The sequence below is a fragment of the Leptidea sinapis genome, chromosome 30, assembly GCF_905404315.1.
Source record: "Leptidea sinapis chromosome 30, ilLepSina1.1, whole genome shotgun sequence".
NCBI classification, from domain to species: domain Eukaryota; kingdom Metazoa; phylum Arthropoda; class Insecta; order Lepidoptera; family Pieridae; genus Leptidea; species Leptidea sinapis.
This window is the reverse complement of record NC_066294.1, coordinates 1393946-1412640: the sequence shown is the minus strand read 5'-3', so window position 1 is coordinate 1412640 and position 18695 is coordinate 1393946. Positions and strand designations below refer to the sequence as shown.

The 18695-nt window shown below is 37.4% G+C and overlaps 1 protein-coding gene across 1 annotated transcript in view; it reads left to right on the top strand.

The window, feature by feature from the left end:
- LOC126973816 (putative leucine-rich repeat-containing protein DDB_G0290503) overlaps positions 1-18695 on the top strand; it is an 81410-nt gene that overhangs the window by 9421 nt on the left and 53294 nt on the right. The window contains exons 3-11 of the mRNA XM_050821157.1: positions 1624-1739; positions 2715-2849; positions 4402-4531; positions 4966-5095; positions 6741-6853; positions 13537-13661; positions 13804-13918; positions 16107-16274; positions 17881-18240. Coding sequence (XP_050677114.1) covers positions 1624-1739; positions 2715-2849; positions 4402-4531; positions 4966-5095; positions 6741-6853; positions 13537-13661; positions 13804-13918; positions 16107-16274; positions 17881-18240 — 1392 coding nt within the window. The remainder of the gene's footprint in view (positions 1-1623; positions 1740-2714; positions 2850-4401; positions 4532-4965; positions 5096-6740; positions 6854-13536; positions 13662-13803; positions 13919-16106; positions 16275-17880; positions 18241-18695) is intronic.

Sequence of the window (18695 nt, the reverse complement as noted above, 5' to 3'; positions counted from 1 at the left end):
TGTAGTACGTGGAAGAAAGCTCCTTGAAAACCAAAAAAAAAAGTTGCACTAAAAGCAACGTACTATTTATTACAATGTAACGCTAACGCTAACTATGGAGCTTATGAGGAAGCTCATGGCGCTCAGAGGGGAATGGAGAGGGCTATGCCCGGAGTTTCTCTGCGAGATCGAATCAGAAATGAGGAGATCCGTTGGAGAACCAAAGTAACTGAAATAGCCTAAATGATTGCGAAACTGAAGTGGCAGTGGGCAGGGCACATAGTTCGACGGACAGATGGCCGGTGGGGCAAAAAAGTCCTCGAATGGCGACGACGTACCGGAAGACGCAGTGTTGGAAGGCCCCCCACAAGATGGACCGACGATCTGGTCAAGATTGCTGGTATACTTTGGACGAGAGCAGCGCAGGACCGGTGGTCGTGGAGATCTTTGGGGGAGGCCTTTGTCCAGCAGTGGACGGCTGATGATAATGATGATATAATATATGTGGTCGATATTGGGTGGCGATCGTATCTTCTACGTATCGTGGGCTTGATTCTGATGAGCTTTTAAACTGATGCTGCAATAAATAATCTTCACCATCGGAAAGTGTGGCGGTCAGAAATCTCAAGAAATAACCTTTCACCAACAACCAAACTTTGGTACGATCTATCGTTTGAAAAGTTTCAAAGTTCATAGTTAGTGCACTTTCTAAAGTCAAAATGTTCATTGGATGATCGTGGGTGTCCTGACTTAATCAATTGGAAAACAATCTTAATACAGTCGCTAGACAAAAGCGCGTTAATAGTAGTAATATATTTAAATTTCAACAGTGTGACGAACATATTTTCATTTTTCTCGAACCCGCCAATTAAATGACTGCGTCATAGTCATCTTCAGTGTTCATCAAAAGAATACAACATCTAAAAACTTGATATTTATGTTCCAGAAGACGTCTCAATATTAAATCCACGATTAAATGTATTTTTGTCTCTTCCCTGTACGATCATGGATTCATGACCGATTTTTCTGATAATTCTTTTAAAATCATAAATACAATATTAGGTTTACATTTGCACGAAAAAAAATTGTATGACAATTAGTGGACTGTCATCATAAAATGATAACAGTTACTTAGAAATTGTATGTTCCAGCAAGTTTCGTGTTTGGTTGCTTGATTATTATGACTGTAGGAAAATGATATTAAGGTGGTTTACGATTCAATTTTGTCGATGGTATATTTATAATGATAGTTTCAACAATCGGTATACGCATTGAAACGCCTTCTGCTTTCAGGACCTTAATCTTAGATTAGAGAAACATGTTGTATTTTCTTTGATTAACATGTGTATTACACATTTAAATAAAACACTTTTTAAAGGATTAAAACTCGTGTAATTGTAACTGTGTTTTTAAAAAGTTACATTTTTATTTTTATTTAATTCGTTTTTAGGGTTACTGCAGATAAACTCATTTCATCTGCAGTCCCACTGAAAACGAGATCTGGAAAGATCTTAAAACGCTGGGTTTTAAAATAATAATACTTTTACGCAAAAATCCAATGTAAAAACACAGCTACGCAAGTTTAATCCTTTAAAAAGTGTTTTATTTAAAAGAAACATGATATTTATGTTATGTTACTCTCAGGTGTCGAGCCTCCGCGATTCCTCGGAGTCTCCTGGTGGCGAATGGGACAAGCGGCGGCAGAGACGGAACGACACCTTCGACCAGAACAGAAAACTCGAGGAAGTCACTAAGGAGAGGTGGGTCTTCCCCGACAATACATGTAAGATGTTTATAACAATCATGAGTCATACATATGTGGGGCGAACCCCTGCCTACTAACATGAATCACTCGCTTCATCCTGCCGGAGATGTAACTCTAAGTAAGAGATGTCTAAGGTGCAGGTTGAAACATAAATAATAGATTTTTACAGTTTCTGATTTATAATTCCTTTAAATACAATAGTACCTATACGTGTTTCTGTACTGGATTTGTAATACAATTATTTTAGAATGGAACACTCCAAGAGTTGGTTATATTGTCAGCATCATCAGCCGAAAGACGTCCACTGCTGGACAAAGGCCTCCCCTAAAGATCTCTACGACGATCGGCCCTGCGCTGCCCTCGTCGAACGTATTTCGGCGATCTTGACCAGATCGTCGGTCCATTTTGTGGAGGGCCTCCCGACACTGCGTCTTCCGGTACGTGGTCGCCATTCGAGGACTTTACTGCTGTTCGATCTCGCAGGGAAACTTCGAGCATAGCCCTCTCCATTGCCCTCCGAGCGATCATGACCTTTCTCATCAGGCGCATAGTTAACACCCACGTCTGCGTCTTTATTAATTGTAGCTTTACCGCAACCAGGGATTCTTAGCACCCCCTGTCCCGTCACTTATGTGGCTGCTACCGTGGCCACCACGAGCGGGGACTGGGGTCATGGTTAGGAGGTGTGGCTATAGTCGCCATGCTTGGCAGGCGGGTTGGCGATGGCAGGAGATGGTGTGCTCTGCAGATGCTGCTGCTCATCGTCCGTTGTTTGTATCCCTTAGTTGCCTCTTACGACACCCACAGAAGGAGATGGGTTGGTGCTATTCTGGTGCGACACACACGATTATATTGTAGTTTGTGTGAATGTCACTTGTTTCTACATTGTGGCATCATTTTGAACATTGAGTGGCGCCAGAGAAGTGAATGTAACTGTTCAGTTCCGATGACGACGTGGTATGTCGTGCAGGGACGACCTGAAGCACGTGACGTGCGTGCTGCAGCGCGCCGTGTCGCAGCTGCTGTCGTACTGCGCCAGCGCCGAGGACGAGCTCAACAGGAGCGTGGTCGGCCAGCTGCTGGAGCTGCTGCTGCCGCGGGAGCAGTGAGTATCACGAGTGCTGGCCCTTCGCCGACTGCCGATACAGGCTTTACTTGGCATACGACTCAAATGATATGCTTTCCTAACTATAACCCTGCACAAAATTATCTTTATATATATTTTTTATTATGAAAATCAGTGACGAGACGATTGGGACATTCAGCTGATGTAATTGATACGCCTTGCCCATAACAATGCTGTGCCGCTCAGAATTCATGAAAAACCCAAATATTTTGAGCGTCACTACAACTGCGCTCGTCACCTTGAGACATAAGATGTCAAGTCTCATTTGCCCAGTAATTTCACTAGCTACGGGTCCTTCAGACCGAAACACATTATTGCTTCACTGCAGAAATAGGCGCCGTTGTGGTACCCATAATCTAGCCGGCATCCTGTGCAAAGGAGCCTCCTACTGGTAAATAATATAGAAAATAATAATAATAGAAAAAAGTTTAAAATAAATATAAATGTATTCTATGAATGTTATAAACGAAGCTGAGAGCCTCATTCACATCAAACACATCAAACCTGTATCTTTTTCGAAATGATGGTCAACAGTTTAAACTTTAACACATCCGAAATCTTCACCACATTCAAAATTGTATTACGGTCTGAAGGGCGTCGGAGAGAGACATTTGTGGCTACTGAGACTTAATATCTTATGTTTCAAAGAAAAAAAAGTTAATACGAGATTTCGTAATGATAGAATGATATAGCTATATAACTATACAGTGGAATCCCGTTCAATCTACAATAACAGCTAGGATGATCACCAATTAGACAATTGAAAAATATTAAAAATTTTAGATTAAAAGATAAAAAAACTATTTAAGATTCATTATATAATAATTAATCTTGATATGCAATGTATCTTATAAATTACCACAATTCTGTATCTTTATTAATGTATATTTACCCCCTTATTCATAATGGTCCGCTAACTTTAAACAGCCGCTTTGGAGTGTTTTTTCTCATTCTGATTAAGGTCAATAGAAGAAGACAGAGTGAGAATTGGCAATGCTGTAAGCTAGCAAACTATTATGAATAAGGGGGTTAATGTTTACCAATATAAATGTATGTAGGTAAATATAGATATTTATATACATTTACTTGAAAATAATATTATGATTTAATATTAATTACAATTATTTATTTATAATTATATTTTCAACACAAGGTAAAATCAACATATGATATTCATTTATATACAAATATTACGATGGAAAAACTACAGCAACTGTAAACTCCAAATGTCACGAGAGGTTGCTGAAAACCAGTGTTGTGTTGGTGTCTTCTGCACTGAACAACAATGTACTGACTTAGCTCCATTATTATGTACGCGTTGATTAAATAGTGAACTGGATAATTACTATAGCTACTACCACAAACATGTCTTAAAATAGAAGAATGGAAAAATTGGAAAATGACTATCTGTTATTTTATTATAAATTATATATACCAAAGTAAGAAAGATATAAAGAGCTTTAATCTCTTGAACAGCGCATGGTCAAATGCTAAGTAAGTACTCATAATATTGAGTGTCCTCAAATTTCAGAAGTTTCAATGAAGAGTCCCGTCCGTGCAGCCCGCTTGACCCCAACACGAGTGTGGTGTCGCGCGGGAAGAGAGTCCACTTCGCGCCCGACCTCGACTCTATCCTTAGCACCTTGGACCTGGATGACGAGGTAACAAGATATACTCGTAATCGTTCTGCCTGCCGATGCGGGATTGGGAGTGTATCTATAACCGATTGGCCCAAAAACCTATACTGTATATTAATATTGTTATGTTTGGTGAACTCCTCTCCAGTTGTAACTGCATCTACAGGATTTGTATAAAGACTATTTATTAGGTATAACAGATTGTTTGTAGAAGTGGAAACACCGCACAAGGAAGCTACCTTGTTTCCGGGATGATACGACATGGGAACCTTCAAAAAAAGCCGGTAATGCTCCTGTGATTCCTCTGGTGTTGCAAGAGAATGTGGGAGGCGGTGATCACTTAACACCAGGTGACCCGTACGCTCGTTCGTCCTCCTTTTTCCATAAAAAAATATATTCTAATAGTATTATAGTGATATAAATTTGAAAGGAGCATTGTGTTGGGTGTATGTGTGCAGGGAGCCGGCCTACTGCAGCAGCAGCACGACCTCAGCGTGGACATCAAGCGCCAGCTGGAACACTCGCTGCGGAGACTGCGGCTGGAGGCTCACGAGCTGCTGGAGCTGTCCACGAAGATGGCCTCCAACCGTGAGTACATTGATCATTCGTGTTTTTCTGCATCCAAAGTATCAGTTTATTCTTTTCATACTATGGCCATCATTATGCGGGTTGTGTCGCACCAGAATAACTCCCGTCGGTGTCGTTATAGGCGACTTAGGGATTCAAAGAACGGAGAATGGGCAGCAGCATCCTTCCGAGAAGCACCAACATCGCCAAACGTGGTGATTATGGCAAAAAAAACCCCCAGAAAAAAAAAACATGATATACAGTCCCAGTCGGCCCCGCTCGTGGTTGTCACGGTAGCAGCAACCTAAGCGACGGGGCAACCAACTTGTAAGAACATCTCACTGGTCATCTCACTTCTTCGAAAATACGGGGAGTATAAATGCCTCACCTATTAAATTACTGGATCTCGAAATCTGATTCGATTACCAGTATCACTTTCACTAAAAAGGTGAAGTTATATTTGTTTGGAAGCCACTGGATACAGTTTTATAGAGCGAGACAACACTTAAAGCAAGCGGACCGAACGACACAAATTATCATACGGGGAGGTAGGTAAGATATCACCGCCGCCCATAGTAGCGTAACCCGCCGTATAGGCGAGTCGAGTTCACTCAATTTTGGAGGAATTCGATCGAAGATTACTCAGCCGTTGTCGAGAAATGCACATATTCAGATGGTGAGGACGATATTTTAGTTTCTGGCGTGTTGTGTTGTTAGAATTTGGCGGCAGAAGCAATGTTAATTGCGGTGGTAGACAGACAATAAAGCGACTTCTATACACAACGCTAAGTGGTCGAACCGTTTACATAAAAAAACCAGACCAGCGTTGAAAGCTGTAGATGTATTCTATAATACATGGCCGGACTTGTATAGCGCTAAAATATTATGTTCAAGTATTGTTTTGCTCTATCGATAAACTCAATTTTTTCGAAGTCACTTTGCCTTGGCCGTCCAGATGACCGGCAGAGGCAGATTGGCATGCCATTGCCAGAGCCATTATTATGATACTAGTAGTTGCCATTCGCAACTAGTGGTTTTATCTCAATACAATGTTTAAGTAGGGATAACAGAGTCGTCATACTGAAACAGGCAGGGCAAGCTGAGTCCGTAGCTACGTAAGTCGGTACTGGCTAGAAGCCGATTTAATTCCTAGCCTAGATATGTTTGAAGCGTTTAAGCAAAAAGCAATCATATATCGTGAACTTATAATGTCAAAATGTCAAGCCTGTCAGCCATTAAGTTGTCATAGCGACATCCCATTATGTACGGACGGAGAGCGATGAAGAGTGGCAATATGACAAAACGAGTTTATTTTAAAGTGTTTAATGCGCAAACCCTTATGTTGCTCCCAGTGGGGATACTGATGTTCCACTTGCAAAATTTCGGGAAGTCGAAAGAATCGCCTTACTCGATCAAATGCCTTCAACCGCCTTCAATATGTATCTTTGGTATAAAAGAGGATTACCAGCAGATTTTTGTTAAAGCCGTTCTGTCGATCATACACGTACATACATTTCGCTGGTATGATTTTCCGCTTATCGTGTGTGAGGCACATTTTAATCTTTAGAACTTTTCAGTCCGGATTTCGTTTGTGTTTTAATTAGATTAAATAATAATTTATTGATTCACTTCTTCATAAATCAGGATATCGTGTCCTACATTACAGGAAGGCTGAACGAAACGAGAATGTTGGAGTCGAGCTCTGTTCAGATAACTGAGCTGGTGGACGAGTTGGACCTCAAGCAAAACTACTGCGAACATTGTGAAGATATTAAAAGGGTATGTCGCAGCATTTATGAAGGAATAATAGGATAATGTTGGGGTGCTTGGTATGGATTTGGGTCCCGGGACGTCCGAAATCCCAAGGCTTTTAGAAATTTTTATTGTCTCGAGCCTGGGTTATTTCGGGTCGAGACTCGAGACACAGAAAAGGGGCTTATTTTTTTTGAAAAACGGGTAAACGTCCAGAAAGAGTCTGGAACTACTGTATAATGCCGTAAACACAATAAAAAATCAGAAATTAGTTTAATATATTTTTTTTTAATTTAAAAGACTGATTTACGAGTGTGTTTTATTGTTTATATTAAGATTATTTATCTATGAAACATGTATATATATAAAATTTTAGAGTTACAACGACGTCTATTTCTGCCGTGAAGCAGTAATGTGTAAAAATTACTGTGTTACGGTCTGAAGGGCGCCGAAGCTAGTGAAATTACTGGGCAAATGATACTTAACATCTTATATCTCGAGGTGACGAGCGCTATTTTATAGCCGCTCAGAATTTTTGTGTTTTTCAAGAATCTTGAACGGAACTGCATTGTAATGGGCAAAGCGTATCAATAACCATCAGCTGAAAGTCCTGCTCGTCTCATCCCTTATTTTCATAAAAAAAATAATGTTGTGATTATGACCAATGATTTTTGATTATGTACTGGAGTTACTTGATAATAGTAAAGTTATTAACAATTAGTATGATCTTTAACTAAGTTCGTTGTATAACTATAAGATATATTATTTTATTTGAGATTAGTAAAATAAATAAAGCAATTATTCAGACTGGAATTAAACGTTAAACTTATTAAGGTTTAATTTTCTGCTTAATAAATGTTGATTTTTACGAAACTTGCCTTTTTATATACGTTTCAGCAGAAATTAATTAAAATACTTTAAAAAAGGCTTACTCCTCTAAAAAAACAATAAAAATCTTAGTTTCCTTCAATTCTTAGTTATTTTGATTGTAGAATGTCTCGCGTCCCGAAATTTAAAAAATGTTGGGAATTACAAAACCCATTCCCCAAAAATTCCAGAATTTATTTATTTATTTATTGGTTCCCATACAACATACATGCATTAATAATTACAAAATAACGCCAGTATAAGTAAATCATTATTAACATATACGTCAATTAAATGGAAAAACTTATGATTGTAACACGTGGTATTTAACTTAAATAAATGTAGAGTTATATAAAACAATAAATAATTTTATGTTACTATCACGACTTAGGAAAATGCATGTAACTTGTTAACTGAGATAAAATAAACATATTTTTAAAACACACAAACTAAAATTATATCCTACATATTATAAGTATAACATACAATAAAGCGAAACTGATACATATTTCAAAAAACATAAATATGAAGCACATAAAGATAAGCTAAGGCTCTAACAGGCGCAGAGTGTCTAAAACTAGGCGTCGAAAACTGCACAGACTATTAGAAAAAATATCAATACAGTTATTGATATTTGCTAAGTCATTATATGAACGAGATAATCTATTAACTGGTGCATTATGTGATGTCCACAATCGAGAAGTTGGAACAAAGAAAGTCCTTACATTTCTAGTCCTACAAGGATTACAGTATAGTGAAAACCTGGACAACAGTTTAGTATGAATATGATGATTTACAACTTTATACATGTATATTAGATCAATTAATTTACGGCGCATTTCAAGTGAGTCTAGATTAAAATATTTTAATCTAGCTTCATAACTATGCAGTGATTTTCTAAGTTTGAAACGGTTACACAAAATTCTCAAAAAACGTTTCTGAACATTTGCCACGGTATCAATGTGGTTTTTATAAAAAGGTGACCATGCTACTGAACCATATTCTAAAATACTACGAACCAGAGATTTATATAATATTACAACACTATGTTGGCATTTGAAAGGTTTTGAAATGCGCAAGATAAAACCTAGCATCCGATTTGCTCTTTCAGCAGTAGTATCAATGTGTTCAATGAATGATAGTTTTTTCAACAGTGACACCTAAATCTCTAGTAAATTCTTTATGACTTAAAACTGAATTCGAAATGTGATAGGAAAAATTTACGCTATTTATCTTATTAGTGAATGTGGCAACATGACATTTGTCAACATTTAGTTTCATTAAATTATTATGGCACCAAGTACTGAGAGCAGAAAGGTCACGCTGTAGATTGAAACAGTCATCAATGTTTTCAATTTTTCTGTATAGTTTAAGATCATCTGCATAAAACAGATATCTACTATTGCAAGTAAAACATGATGAGACATCATTAATGAACAAAGCAAACAATAAAGGACCGAGATGAGACCCTTGAGGTACTCCAGATGGAACCAAAATGGCGTCAGAAAAAAATCCGTTGATAGCTACAATTTGTGTGCGATTTTTAATATATGACGTGATCCAACGCATTAAATCACCATGTATACCACATTCCATTAACTTTATACGTAAGAGCTCGTGGTTGACCTTATCAAACGTTTTTTGAAAGTCTGTATATATAACATCTACTTGTCCCTTGTCATCGATGGTCTCAAATAGATAGTCAATATATTCAGTTATGTTAGATGTTGTTGATTTACATGATACAAATCCGTGTTGTTCAGGAATCAGTATAGGTTTAATAAAGTTGTAAATATGTCTATATATAACGCGTTCAAATATTTTCGCAAAGCAATTAAGTATACAAATAGGTCTGTAGTTACGAGCATCTGTCTTTTCACCAGATTTGTGAACAGGAATTACATGAGCAATTTTCCACTTTTTAGGAAAAGCTCCAGATGATAGGGATTTATTGATTGAAAATAATAGAAAGGGGTGCAGAAAGTTCAACATGACATAATTTAACGAAATGTGACGGTATTCCATCCGGACCGGGTCCTTTATTCGGATTTAGGTTTTTCATAACTCTACTTACATCATCCATTTGAACAACAATACTGCTGAGACAGTCTAAATTACTATTATGGGCGTTAGTAACAAAATCACATGACATATTAGCCTCATACACAGTGTGAAAATAGTCTGCAAAAATTTGACATATCTGGTTACCATCTGTAGCAATTCTGTTATCTAATTGAACAGTAGGTGGAATAAGTGAGCATTTATTTTTATTTTTTACATAATTCCAAAATAACTTACTGCTACCTTTTTTAAGACTAGACTCGATATTACTTATATAAGTGATGTAACAATCTTGCATCATTTTCTTTGATCTTTTACGCAGAAAAGAAAAGGTATCATAAACCCGGGGGTTTTTAAAGTTTTTGAACTTTTGGTGATATGTATCCTTTTCCTTTAAACATTTAATTAAAGAGTTGTTAAACCAAACTGGTATAGATGATCTACGTTGCTGTTTATAAGGTGTATTATTTTGAATTACATTATTTAGAACTTTATAGAAGTTAGCCAGATCATTATCTATGTCAGTAGATGAGAGAAGTGAATGCCAATTGATATTGTTAAATTCTTCTTTACATTTTTCAAAGTTACACTTCCTAAAATTAAATGTCTGACTACGTTGACAATATTTAAGTACTGGTTTAGATATACCATGATTCACACTGACCTCAAAGGCAGGATGGTGTACATCTTCTCGAGACAAGGCTTGAGATGGCTCAAGTGATACGGAAATTTGGCGGGAGAAAAATAGATCAAGCGTATGATTATTTCTATTTTTAATATAATTATGTTGTTTAAGGTTGCCAATTGACATTAAGTCCAATAAAAATCTAACTCGTGTGTCCATAATTGCAAAATTAGACTCTACAGTTTTTGATACATTATCTATATGCCAGTTTAGATTGAGCGTATTGAAATCACCTAGTAAAATTAAAGACTCATCTGTGTTTGATAGAATATCACTAGTTTTATGATAAAACATTTTTAACTTTTCTATAGATAGGTCCGGCGGCAGATATACAAGACCCAATTTAGTACTTATGGTTTTGTGCTTATCGTCACTTTTAGTAACAAGATTAAGCCAAATACATTCAACGTTACATTCCCAAACAGTAACCCTATTGGCTACAAGACATTTTTTTATAGCAACCAATACCCCTCCACCAGTAATTTTATGACTAGTGTTAACATCACGGTCTCTTCTGAAAATATTGTAACGATCGTCTAAGAACTCATTATCCCTAATAGAAGAGTTCAGATTAGTCTCGGTTAAACAGATTACATCAAAGTTGTTATTTAATACATTTATATAAAAATCATATAGCTTCGTTTTAAATCTGTTTACATTCTGATAATAAATTAACATAATGTTAAAAACAACAGGAAAGGATATGAAATATATATAAAAATAAAATAAAGTGATAATTGCTTATTATCTAAGAAATGCTTTTGAGCTTATCTAAGTTGTTAATATTAATAGCTGGAGAGTGTTCGTCCTTTCTCATGTATACCTTACCGAATTTGACCCATACATACTTAAAATTCAAAACTTTTGAGGCTTTTCTTGCTTCCATATGCAGATGTTTAGCTTCAGGTGAAAGATTTTCAGCGACATATATTGGCTTTCTTTCTCCTATAATACCAAGGTCCAAAGAACAAAGCATATCTTTTGGGTTAGCTTTATTATATCTATGAACCGCTGATAAAATTAAATCACGATGTTTCGGTGTTATAAGAGTAACTACAATGGTGCGGGGACGATCAGATACAGTACGTTTAGCTACTCGATTGCATGAGATAACAACATCATCTGGAAGTGACACAGATATTTTATCAAATAATTTTTTTATAATTGTATTTAAATTTTCATTCTTCCTTTCTGGCACAGCTTGTATTTCTATGTTGTGGCTTCTTGATATTCGTTCCAGTTGCATAACCTTACTCAGAAGGGATTTGAAATTGTGATCGAAAGTAGAGGAGTCAGTCTTTAAATCTGAGATTATATTAGAATGGGATGAAGATTCAACTTGTAGTGCCTCAATTTTTTTGGAAAAAAAATCTAATGAGTCATTGTGTTCTTTAATTTGACTTTGAATGACTCCAATTGAATTTACTGTGTCATTAAGAATTTCTGTATTACGATTGTTGCTTTCTTTTATGTTATTTGAACATATTCAATAACCGAATCGAGATCAGTTCGAAGTGACTGAAAACTTTTCCTCATATCAGCCAACTCAGTCTGCAAGGAATTAAGGCCATTACTGAAAGCATAAAACTTCTCCTCCTGACTGGTTAGCCTTGAATGCATTTCACTACGAAATGATTTAAGTTCCGACATTATGGTAGAGCAATCAGTTTGATTATTTATTATACTCGATGTCGACGGCGATGTCTCTATACGTAGTGGCACTCTTATAGGTGTATTAGTGTTATCACCACCCTTCCGAGTAACAGCTGTACATGCAGGCCACACCCAATTGATACGGGCTATTTGTACTGAATTTGAGGATATGCATTCAGTGTAGTATAAACCATTACATTTAGTGCATCTAATTCTTTTTTGTGTTACTAGAACACCAATATTACATGCCAAACACTCTCCAACCATGATTATTTAGCAATTGTATGGATACGGCATTGACGACGAAATAATACCAATTATTACGAAAATTGAGGGTACATGAAAATTTTTTGTTCACTATGTGATTGTTTGCAAATTTAATAAAAGTTTATCACTGTAAATACTGTACACTTTCACAATATAACATTTACCAAGGTTCACAACACTTTATACTACAAATACATTACAAAAGTCTGCAATTTAGTAAAGTTAGACACTAAAAATATAATTAAAATCTCTAAGCACAAGTTCCACTGTTGACAGTTGACAGTTGACAAGCGAAGAATGTTGTATAGAGAGGATGTATGAACTAGTTTATGAGGTAAATGAAGAAGGAAGTATCAAAAGTGTTTGTACTAGCAAGAAGCCAGGAAATATGTGTGTTCAATGATAATGATGATGATGTTCTATTTCTATCTTTCTTTGATAAATCATTACTATTCTTAGTAGTAGAGTAAAAAAAAATGACAGTACAGCAGTTCAGACAATATATTATTTTTTTATATACTTAGTACGAGGATGACAGGTCAGATTGTAATGTTCAACACACAACCAAGGTATGGATTAATTTAACTTCCATTGTGTTTTGTTAACACTATGAAAGTTAAATTAATAAATAGCGTCATTAACATTTTATAAATAGCGAAACTCCTAAAAAGCTGGAAACGCTTGTGATGGTGAAGCTCTAATATCGTTTAACGTATCTAACAGTTTTACCAGTGGGAGGCTCTTTTGCACAAGATGTCGGCTAGATTATGGCTACCACAACGGAGCCAGTTTCAGCCGTGAAGGAGTAATGTTTAAGCATTATTGTTTAAGTCTTAAGGGCGCGCTAGTTAGTGAAATTATAGGGCAAATGAGACTTAACATCTTAAATCTCAAGGAGACTAGCGCAATTGTAGTGCCGCTCAAAATTTTTGGGTTTTCCAAGAATCCTGAGCGGCAATGCATTGTAACGAGCAGGGCGTATCAATTTTCATCAGCTGAACGTTCTGTACGTCTCATTCCATATTGTAATAAAAAAATTAAAACATAGTCTTAGGAGTCTCGACACTGATGATTAATAACAAATGTTTGAAAATTAAAAATTTTGTAAAATTTCTAAATTTTTAAAAACACCATAGAGCATTACGTAATCTAAGCATAGATAACTGTTCTGTATCAGAACATGGAGCAGGCCACGGCGGAGTGTATGGAGCGCGAGGCTGTGCTCCGCGCTGAGCTGAAGGCGGCCTTGGTGAAGGTTGCGAGTCTGACGCAGGACACCGACTGTGACGTCATCGCGGAAGGGTGAGGGACACTGAGTACAACTAGTGATGTGTGGCCGGTAGATCACATCAAAACATGTTTCACTAAAGCTAGTAGTTTGTAACAGAACATATTATAGCCAGAATAGATATATTAGCATTGTTGAGTGGTGAGGTGTTTCCAGGTACGGCACAGGCGGGGTACGGGCGCCGGGCTGGTGGTCGCTGGACCAGGGCTCCCCGCGGCACCGCCAGGACCTGGAGCTGCTCACCAAGGAGCGGGACGACCTGCGCCAGCAGGTGACCGACCACTGCTGCCGCGCTTGTTACTGCAGATCAATAGCACTACACTGAGGGTAAAACCATGCCGAAGATGCCTCGTAGTCGCGGTCGCTGCCTACATGGATGTCGGTGCGAACAAGCCGGTCAGTCGCTCCTGGATGCTCAGTTCAGTTGTTCAGTCGTCTGCTAACGGTCAAGTGGCAGCGACAGTGTAATTCACAACCTTAATCAGATTTGACCAATCACATGCCAGATCACATCGATGCTTCCAGTCGACCGCGATTTTAAAACAAAATATTTTGTTTTTACGTAGGTATCTAGGTAAACATCGAAGTGACCCGCGATGTATCGCAGTGAGGCATCTTCGGCATGTTTTTCCCTAACTGACGTGCTTATCTTGCACAAAGTGGGTGTGGCACTGTGTAATATGTCGAAATTTAAAAAAATACCGCTGAGTTACTTGCGCCCGTTTTTCTCAGGTCTGAGGCATACTATTTGGGGGGAAAACTGGGCAGTGGTTTTTGACGTTCAATAAGTGATTTCAAAACCTATTTTAAATAAATATATTTGAATCTATTATTTCGTTCGGAGAGTAAAGTAAGTGTTTCATAACCCTTACTAGCCGGTTAGTTTGGCGATAGTAACAAGGATACCTACCAAATGATAGACCGTACGCTTGTCTCGTGTGGCTTGGTAGTCACGCTGACTCGTCGTTGGAATTGTAACTTTGTCTTGTCAAATGGCTTGGCGTCATGGCCGAGTAGATGGACATCTTACCAACCCTACCTTTCAAAACTGATTTATACAATAAAACCTTTGTACTAAACTTAAATTAACAAATGATAAAAAGGCAGGTAACAATATTTTTCAAATATCAACAGTCCGCTGTCAATGGCACTAATGAAAAAGCTAACATTTTATATTTAAATTCGTAGGCCGATTTAAATATAAGGTTGAACGGATTGTGATAATGTATATATTATGTATGTTTGTGTACGCACGCCCGCACTTGCACGCACAGATAAAACGGATGAGTGACACACCCGTACATAAAGTCTGCTGTGACAAGGTAAACCTTATTATAATTATTACATGTTTGAATTAATATTAATAAGTATTTGAATTATTCCTTGTGAGATTTGGTAATAGTTCATACTGGAAGCGATGCATTATTTTCGTTTGATACTTCGCTTTGCATATATTATATGTATGTCAACTCAGAATTAGTTACCTGTATTATACAACGCTTTCATTTACTACATTCTGTAGATTATTGAGTTGAATATGCTCACTCATTAATGAACGAACCTAGGTCGGTTAATATATAACCTATATTTATTTTATTTAAATACTTTAATTTTATTAAAAAGTGAACACCATTTACACCAAAATTTATAGGCCAAAGCATTAGACCAAAACTTAATGCTGGTGATTGCAACTGGCAGTCCAATTAGGGTGCCAGTGCTAGGGCTGTCCAAATATCCTCGGCTAATTGTAAAAGAATTTATGAAAGTTTTGATCAAATTTTTAGAAAATTGTATGAATTATGTACCTTATTAAATCTTATTATTATTAGTTTTCTTTCGATAATCATATATTATATTAATATAAAAATATATAAAATAATAAGTAAAGTTTAAAAAAAAAATATTACAACAGTATTACTGTACTAAGTTTGAAGTATAATTACTTTTACATAATAATTATGATATCTTGTCATAAGAACATTTAATGCTTTCAAAATAGCATACTTCTAGTAGATAGTTTTTTACATATACATTTTTTTCTTTAGGGAAAGGTTTTGAGCACAAAATTACATTAGATGTCTCCGGAGGGAGGTAATAATTTTGGCGCTGCAGCTGAAAAATGTCTTTTTCGACTAGACGAATCCAGACGTTCGTAGTGGAACCAAACATCTTTGGTTTCCTTGTCGTTTCCCTTTCTTTCCGTTTGTCTAAGGTGACTGTGGACTTGCTTGTGTCGTGGAAAGTCATCAATATATATTTTGCAATATTTACATATAAGAGTAGACTAAGCCTCATGCGTATCAGATGTGTTGTGAGCTAGGGCTTGTTCAGTTACAAATGGTGCCCGGCGAATCACTTTCACTAGCTTTGTAACCACGCTGCATAGCACATGTAGTAGAGATAGTATTATTTTGATAAGTAATTCAGATAGCATTGAAGGAAAACGTACCGTGTGATAGTTGGAGGCCGCCAACCGGCAGCTGCGCTCGACGCGAGAGTTCCTGGAGGAGCAGACGCTGGAGCGGGAGGCCGAGCGCGAGGAGGCGGCGCGGGAGGCCCGGGACCTGGCCGACGAGAACCGGCGCCTGGCGCGCGGCCTGGAGGCCAACGCCAAGATCACCAACGAGGTCAGTCCTGCTGACAGTGGGACAGCACAGGTTCCGCACATGGAAATCTTAAGCATCGTCCACACCTGCACGACCAAAGCGACTGCGAAGCGAAAACGTCAGCCGCGCGGCGATCGCCTCCACTACAACACGTGGGACGCACGCGTCTAGTAACCAGTCAGCATGTACATTTATCACGGAATCGTGTAGTTCCTTTGGCATAACAAACCTAAATCCATGCGGACGGAGTCGTGGGTATTAGCTATTAAAACATAATATTTTATAATCGTAGTTACCGTGTGGTTTGTATCACAATGATATACAATAAAAGGTCTTCTTCATGTGAATCATACTCCGAAGTTACATTAGTACGAGGATAACATAACCACGATTTAAATTCCAGTAAAAAGACGTGAAACGTGCAAGAATACACCAACAAATGAGGTTCGCGATTCATGTCGTAGTCGTCAAGTTGTGAACGTATAGATTCGCGTCATGGACGATCCCATATCGCGCCCCGCTTCCCGCTTACTTGACGCGTAGGTGTGGCCGTAGCTTTATAGTTATATCCAATATTAGCCAGATCGCGCTAATTAAATTAACCTTTTGTTATTTATTTGTAACATCTATTTAGTAATAACATAACATGATATTTCCGAACTAATAGATTTACTTACCAGGAACCGGAATTGCCTTAAATTACTTGCTTTTTTACTTTATCTAATATTGCATGTTTGTTTTTGTGTCATTGTCATATATTTATTTTGCACTTTTCATTTCGTAAGCACATCTTTGTTCTTAAAATAATTCTAACATGTTTTACTAATTTGTTTTATGTAGTTTTTATGCTAATAATATTCTCTTTATTATTATATCTAACAATCTATCAATTGCACCTACGTCCACTTTCCAGAGATATAAATGCAGTAATTCAGTTGCTCTAATCGTTTAACGTTCAGTTGGAACCAATCTTGCGAGAGTCAATAATTATTAGTATGTTAACAATTCATCATTCGTATTAAATAATGACGCTCTACATACAGATAAGTCGACTCGCACATTGCAACTGTCGACACCATCGCGTACAAGTAAGTCTTGCTTTTGTTTCACATTGAAAAGTTGTACGAAAAGATTAAATGGTAGAAACTAGTAGAAAATATTGTAGAAGTTAATTATAACTAAGAATTTAAATTCGTAAGAATGCCTTGTCACAGTATAGTTTTAATAATAATAGATTGCTCAGTAGAACTTACAATTGAATGAATAAAAATATTATTTATTAAAACTTCTATAGGTCATAGTAATAAAATGAGGCCAACAAATCCATACGTTTTTTTTTTCAATACCATAAAGTCATTTAAACTTTTTTGTGATGTTATTATTATTGTTTTTTTAATAGTTTTATTCACTCCACTTTACCTATATATTACCGTAAACAATAGTTTGTTTTGGGTTTTTATTATCTAATTTCATATCTTTATCTTGATCTTTTGCATGCTTTTACTAATAATTAACATAATAAATTTTATGTCTTGAATATCTGTATAGTTGCTATCGTATTTCTTATTATTGTATGTTTAATATTTATCATCTGCTCCCAATGTTTAAATTTTGGTGTGCACTACAGCTGGAACAACTAGAGAACCAAGCAAGAGAAATGTCTCAGCTAATCAACGAACTGGAAACTAGAAAAGCCTCCAGTGACGACGAACTAAAAGCTTGTGAAGAAAAGGTGGCCTTTCTGCGTGATATCATCGCCAGCCTCGAGAACCAGTTAGAGCAGAAGGTGAAGAGGGAAACGGAGATAGGAGAGCAGCTGGAGGAGATGAGGCAGACGATCGACGAGAGGGACAGCAAAATGAGGGCCATGGTGAGGGAGTTGGAGTTGTTGAGGAGTGAGCAGGCCGACAGCAGTGAGGTGGTGTGCGGGCGGTGCGAGCGAGAGGAGGAGAGGCTGACGGAGTACAAGGAGGTCATACAGGAACAGGTCAGTGGTGCTGCATAGTTAGATAACATATATTAACGATATGTCCTTCTTGAGTGGGTAGCAAAAGACAAAGAAAGAGGGTCTACCAGATACGTTTGCTCTCAATCTTTCAAGTTTCTGACCTCCCAGTTTTTATATGAGAATGGGTATGAAGCTCACATAAGGGAAAGTGGTCAAGTAACACCAGAGGTCAGGAGATGCGTTGCCGGCCTTTAATGTGAAAGTATGTTCTGTGCTTGAAGTTTCCTAAGTCGTATCGGTTTTGGAAAACCACAGCCGATTATTGATTCCACAACGTAGTTTTGTGAGGCAAAAATATTCTTGCCGCTTATTTGCCGCATATCATTGATATGAAGAACAGTCTAGGGGACAGCGCGCTTTCTTACGGAACACCAGCGTTTATGAGTTTTAAGTCAGAGCACCGTCCATAACAACCTCGATGATACCATCAGCCA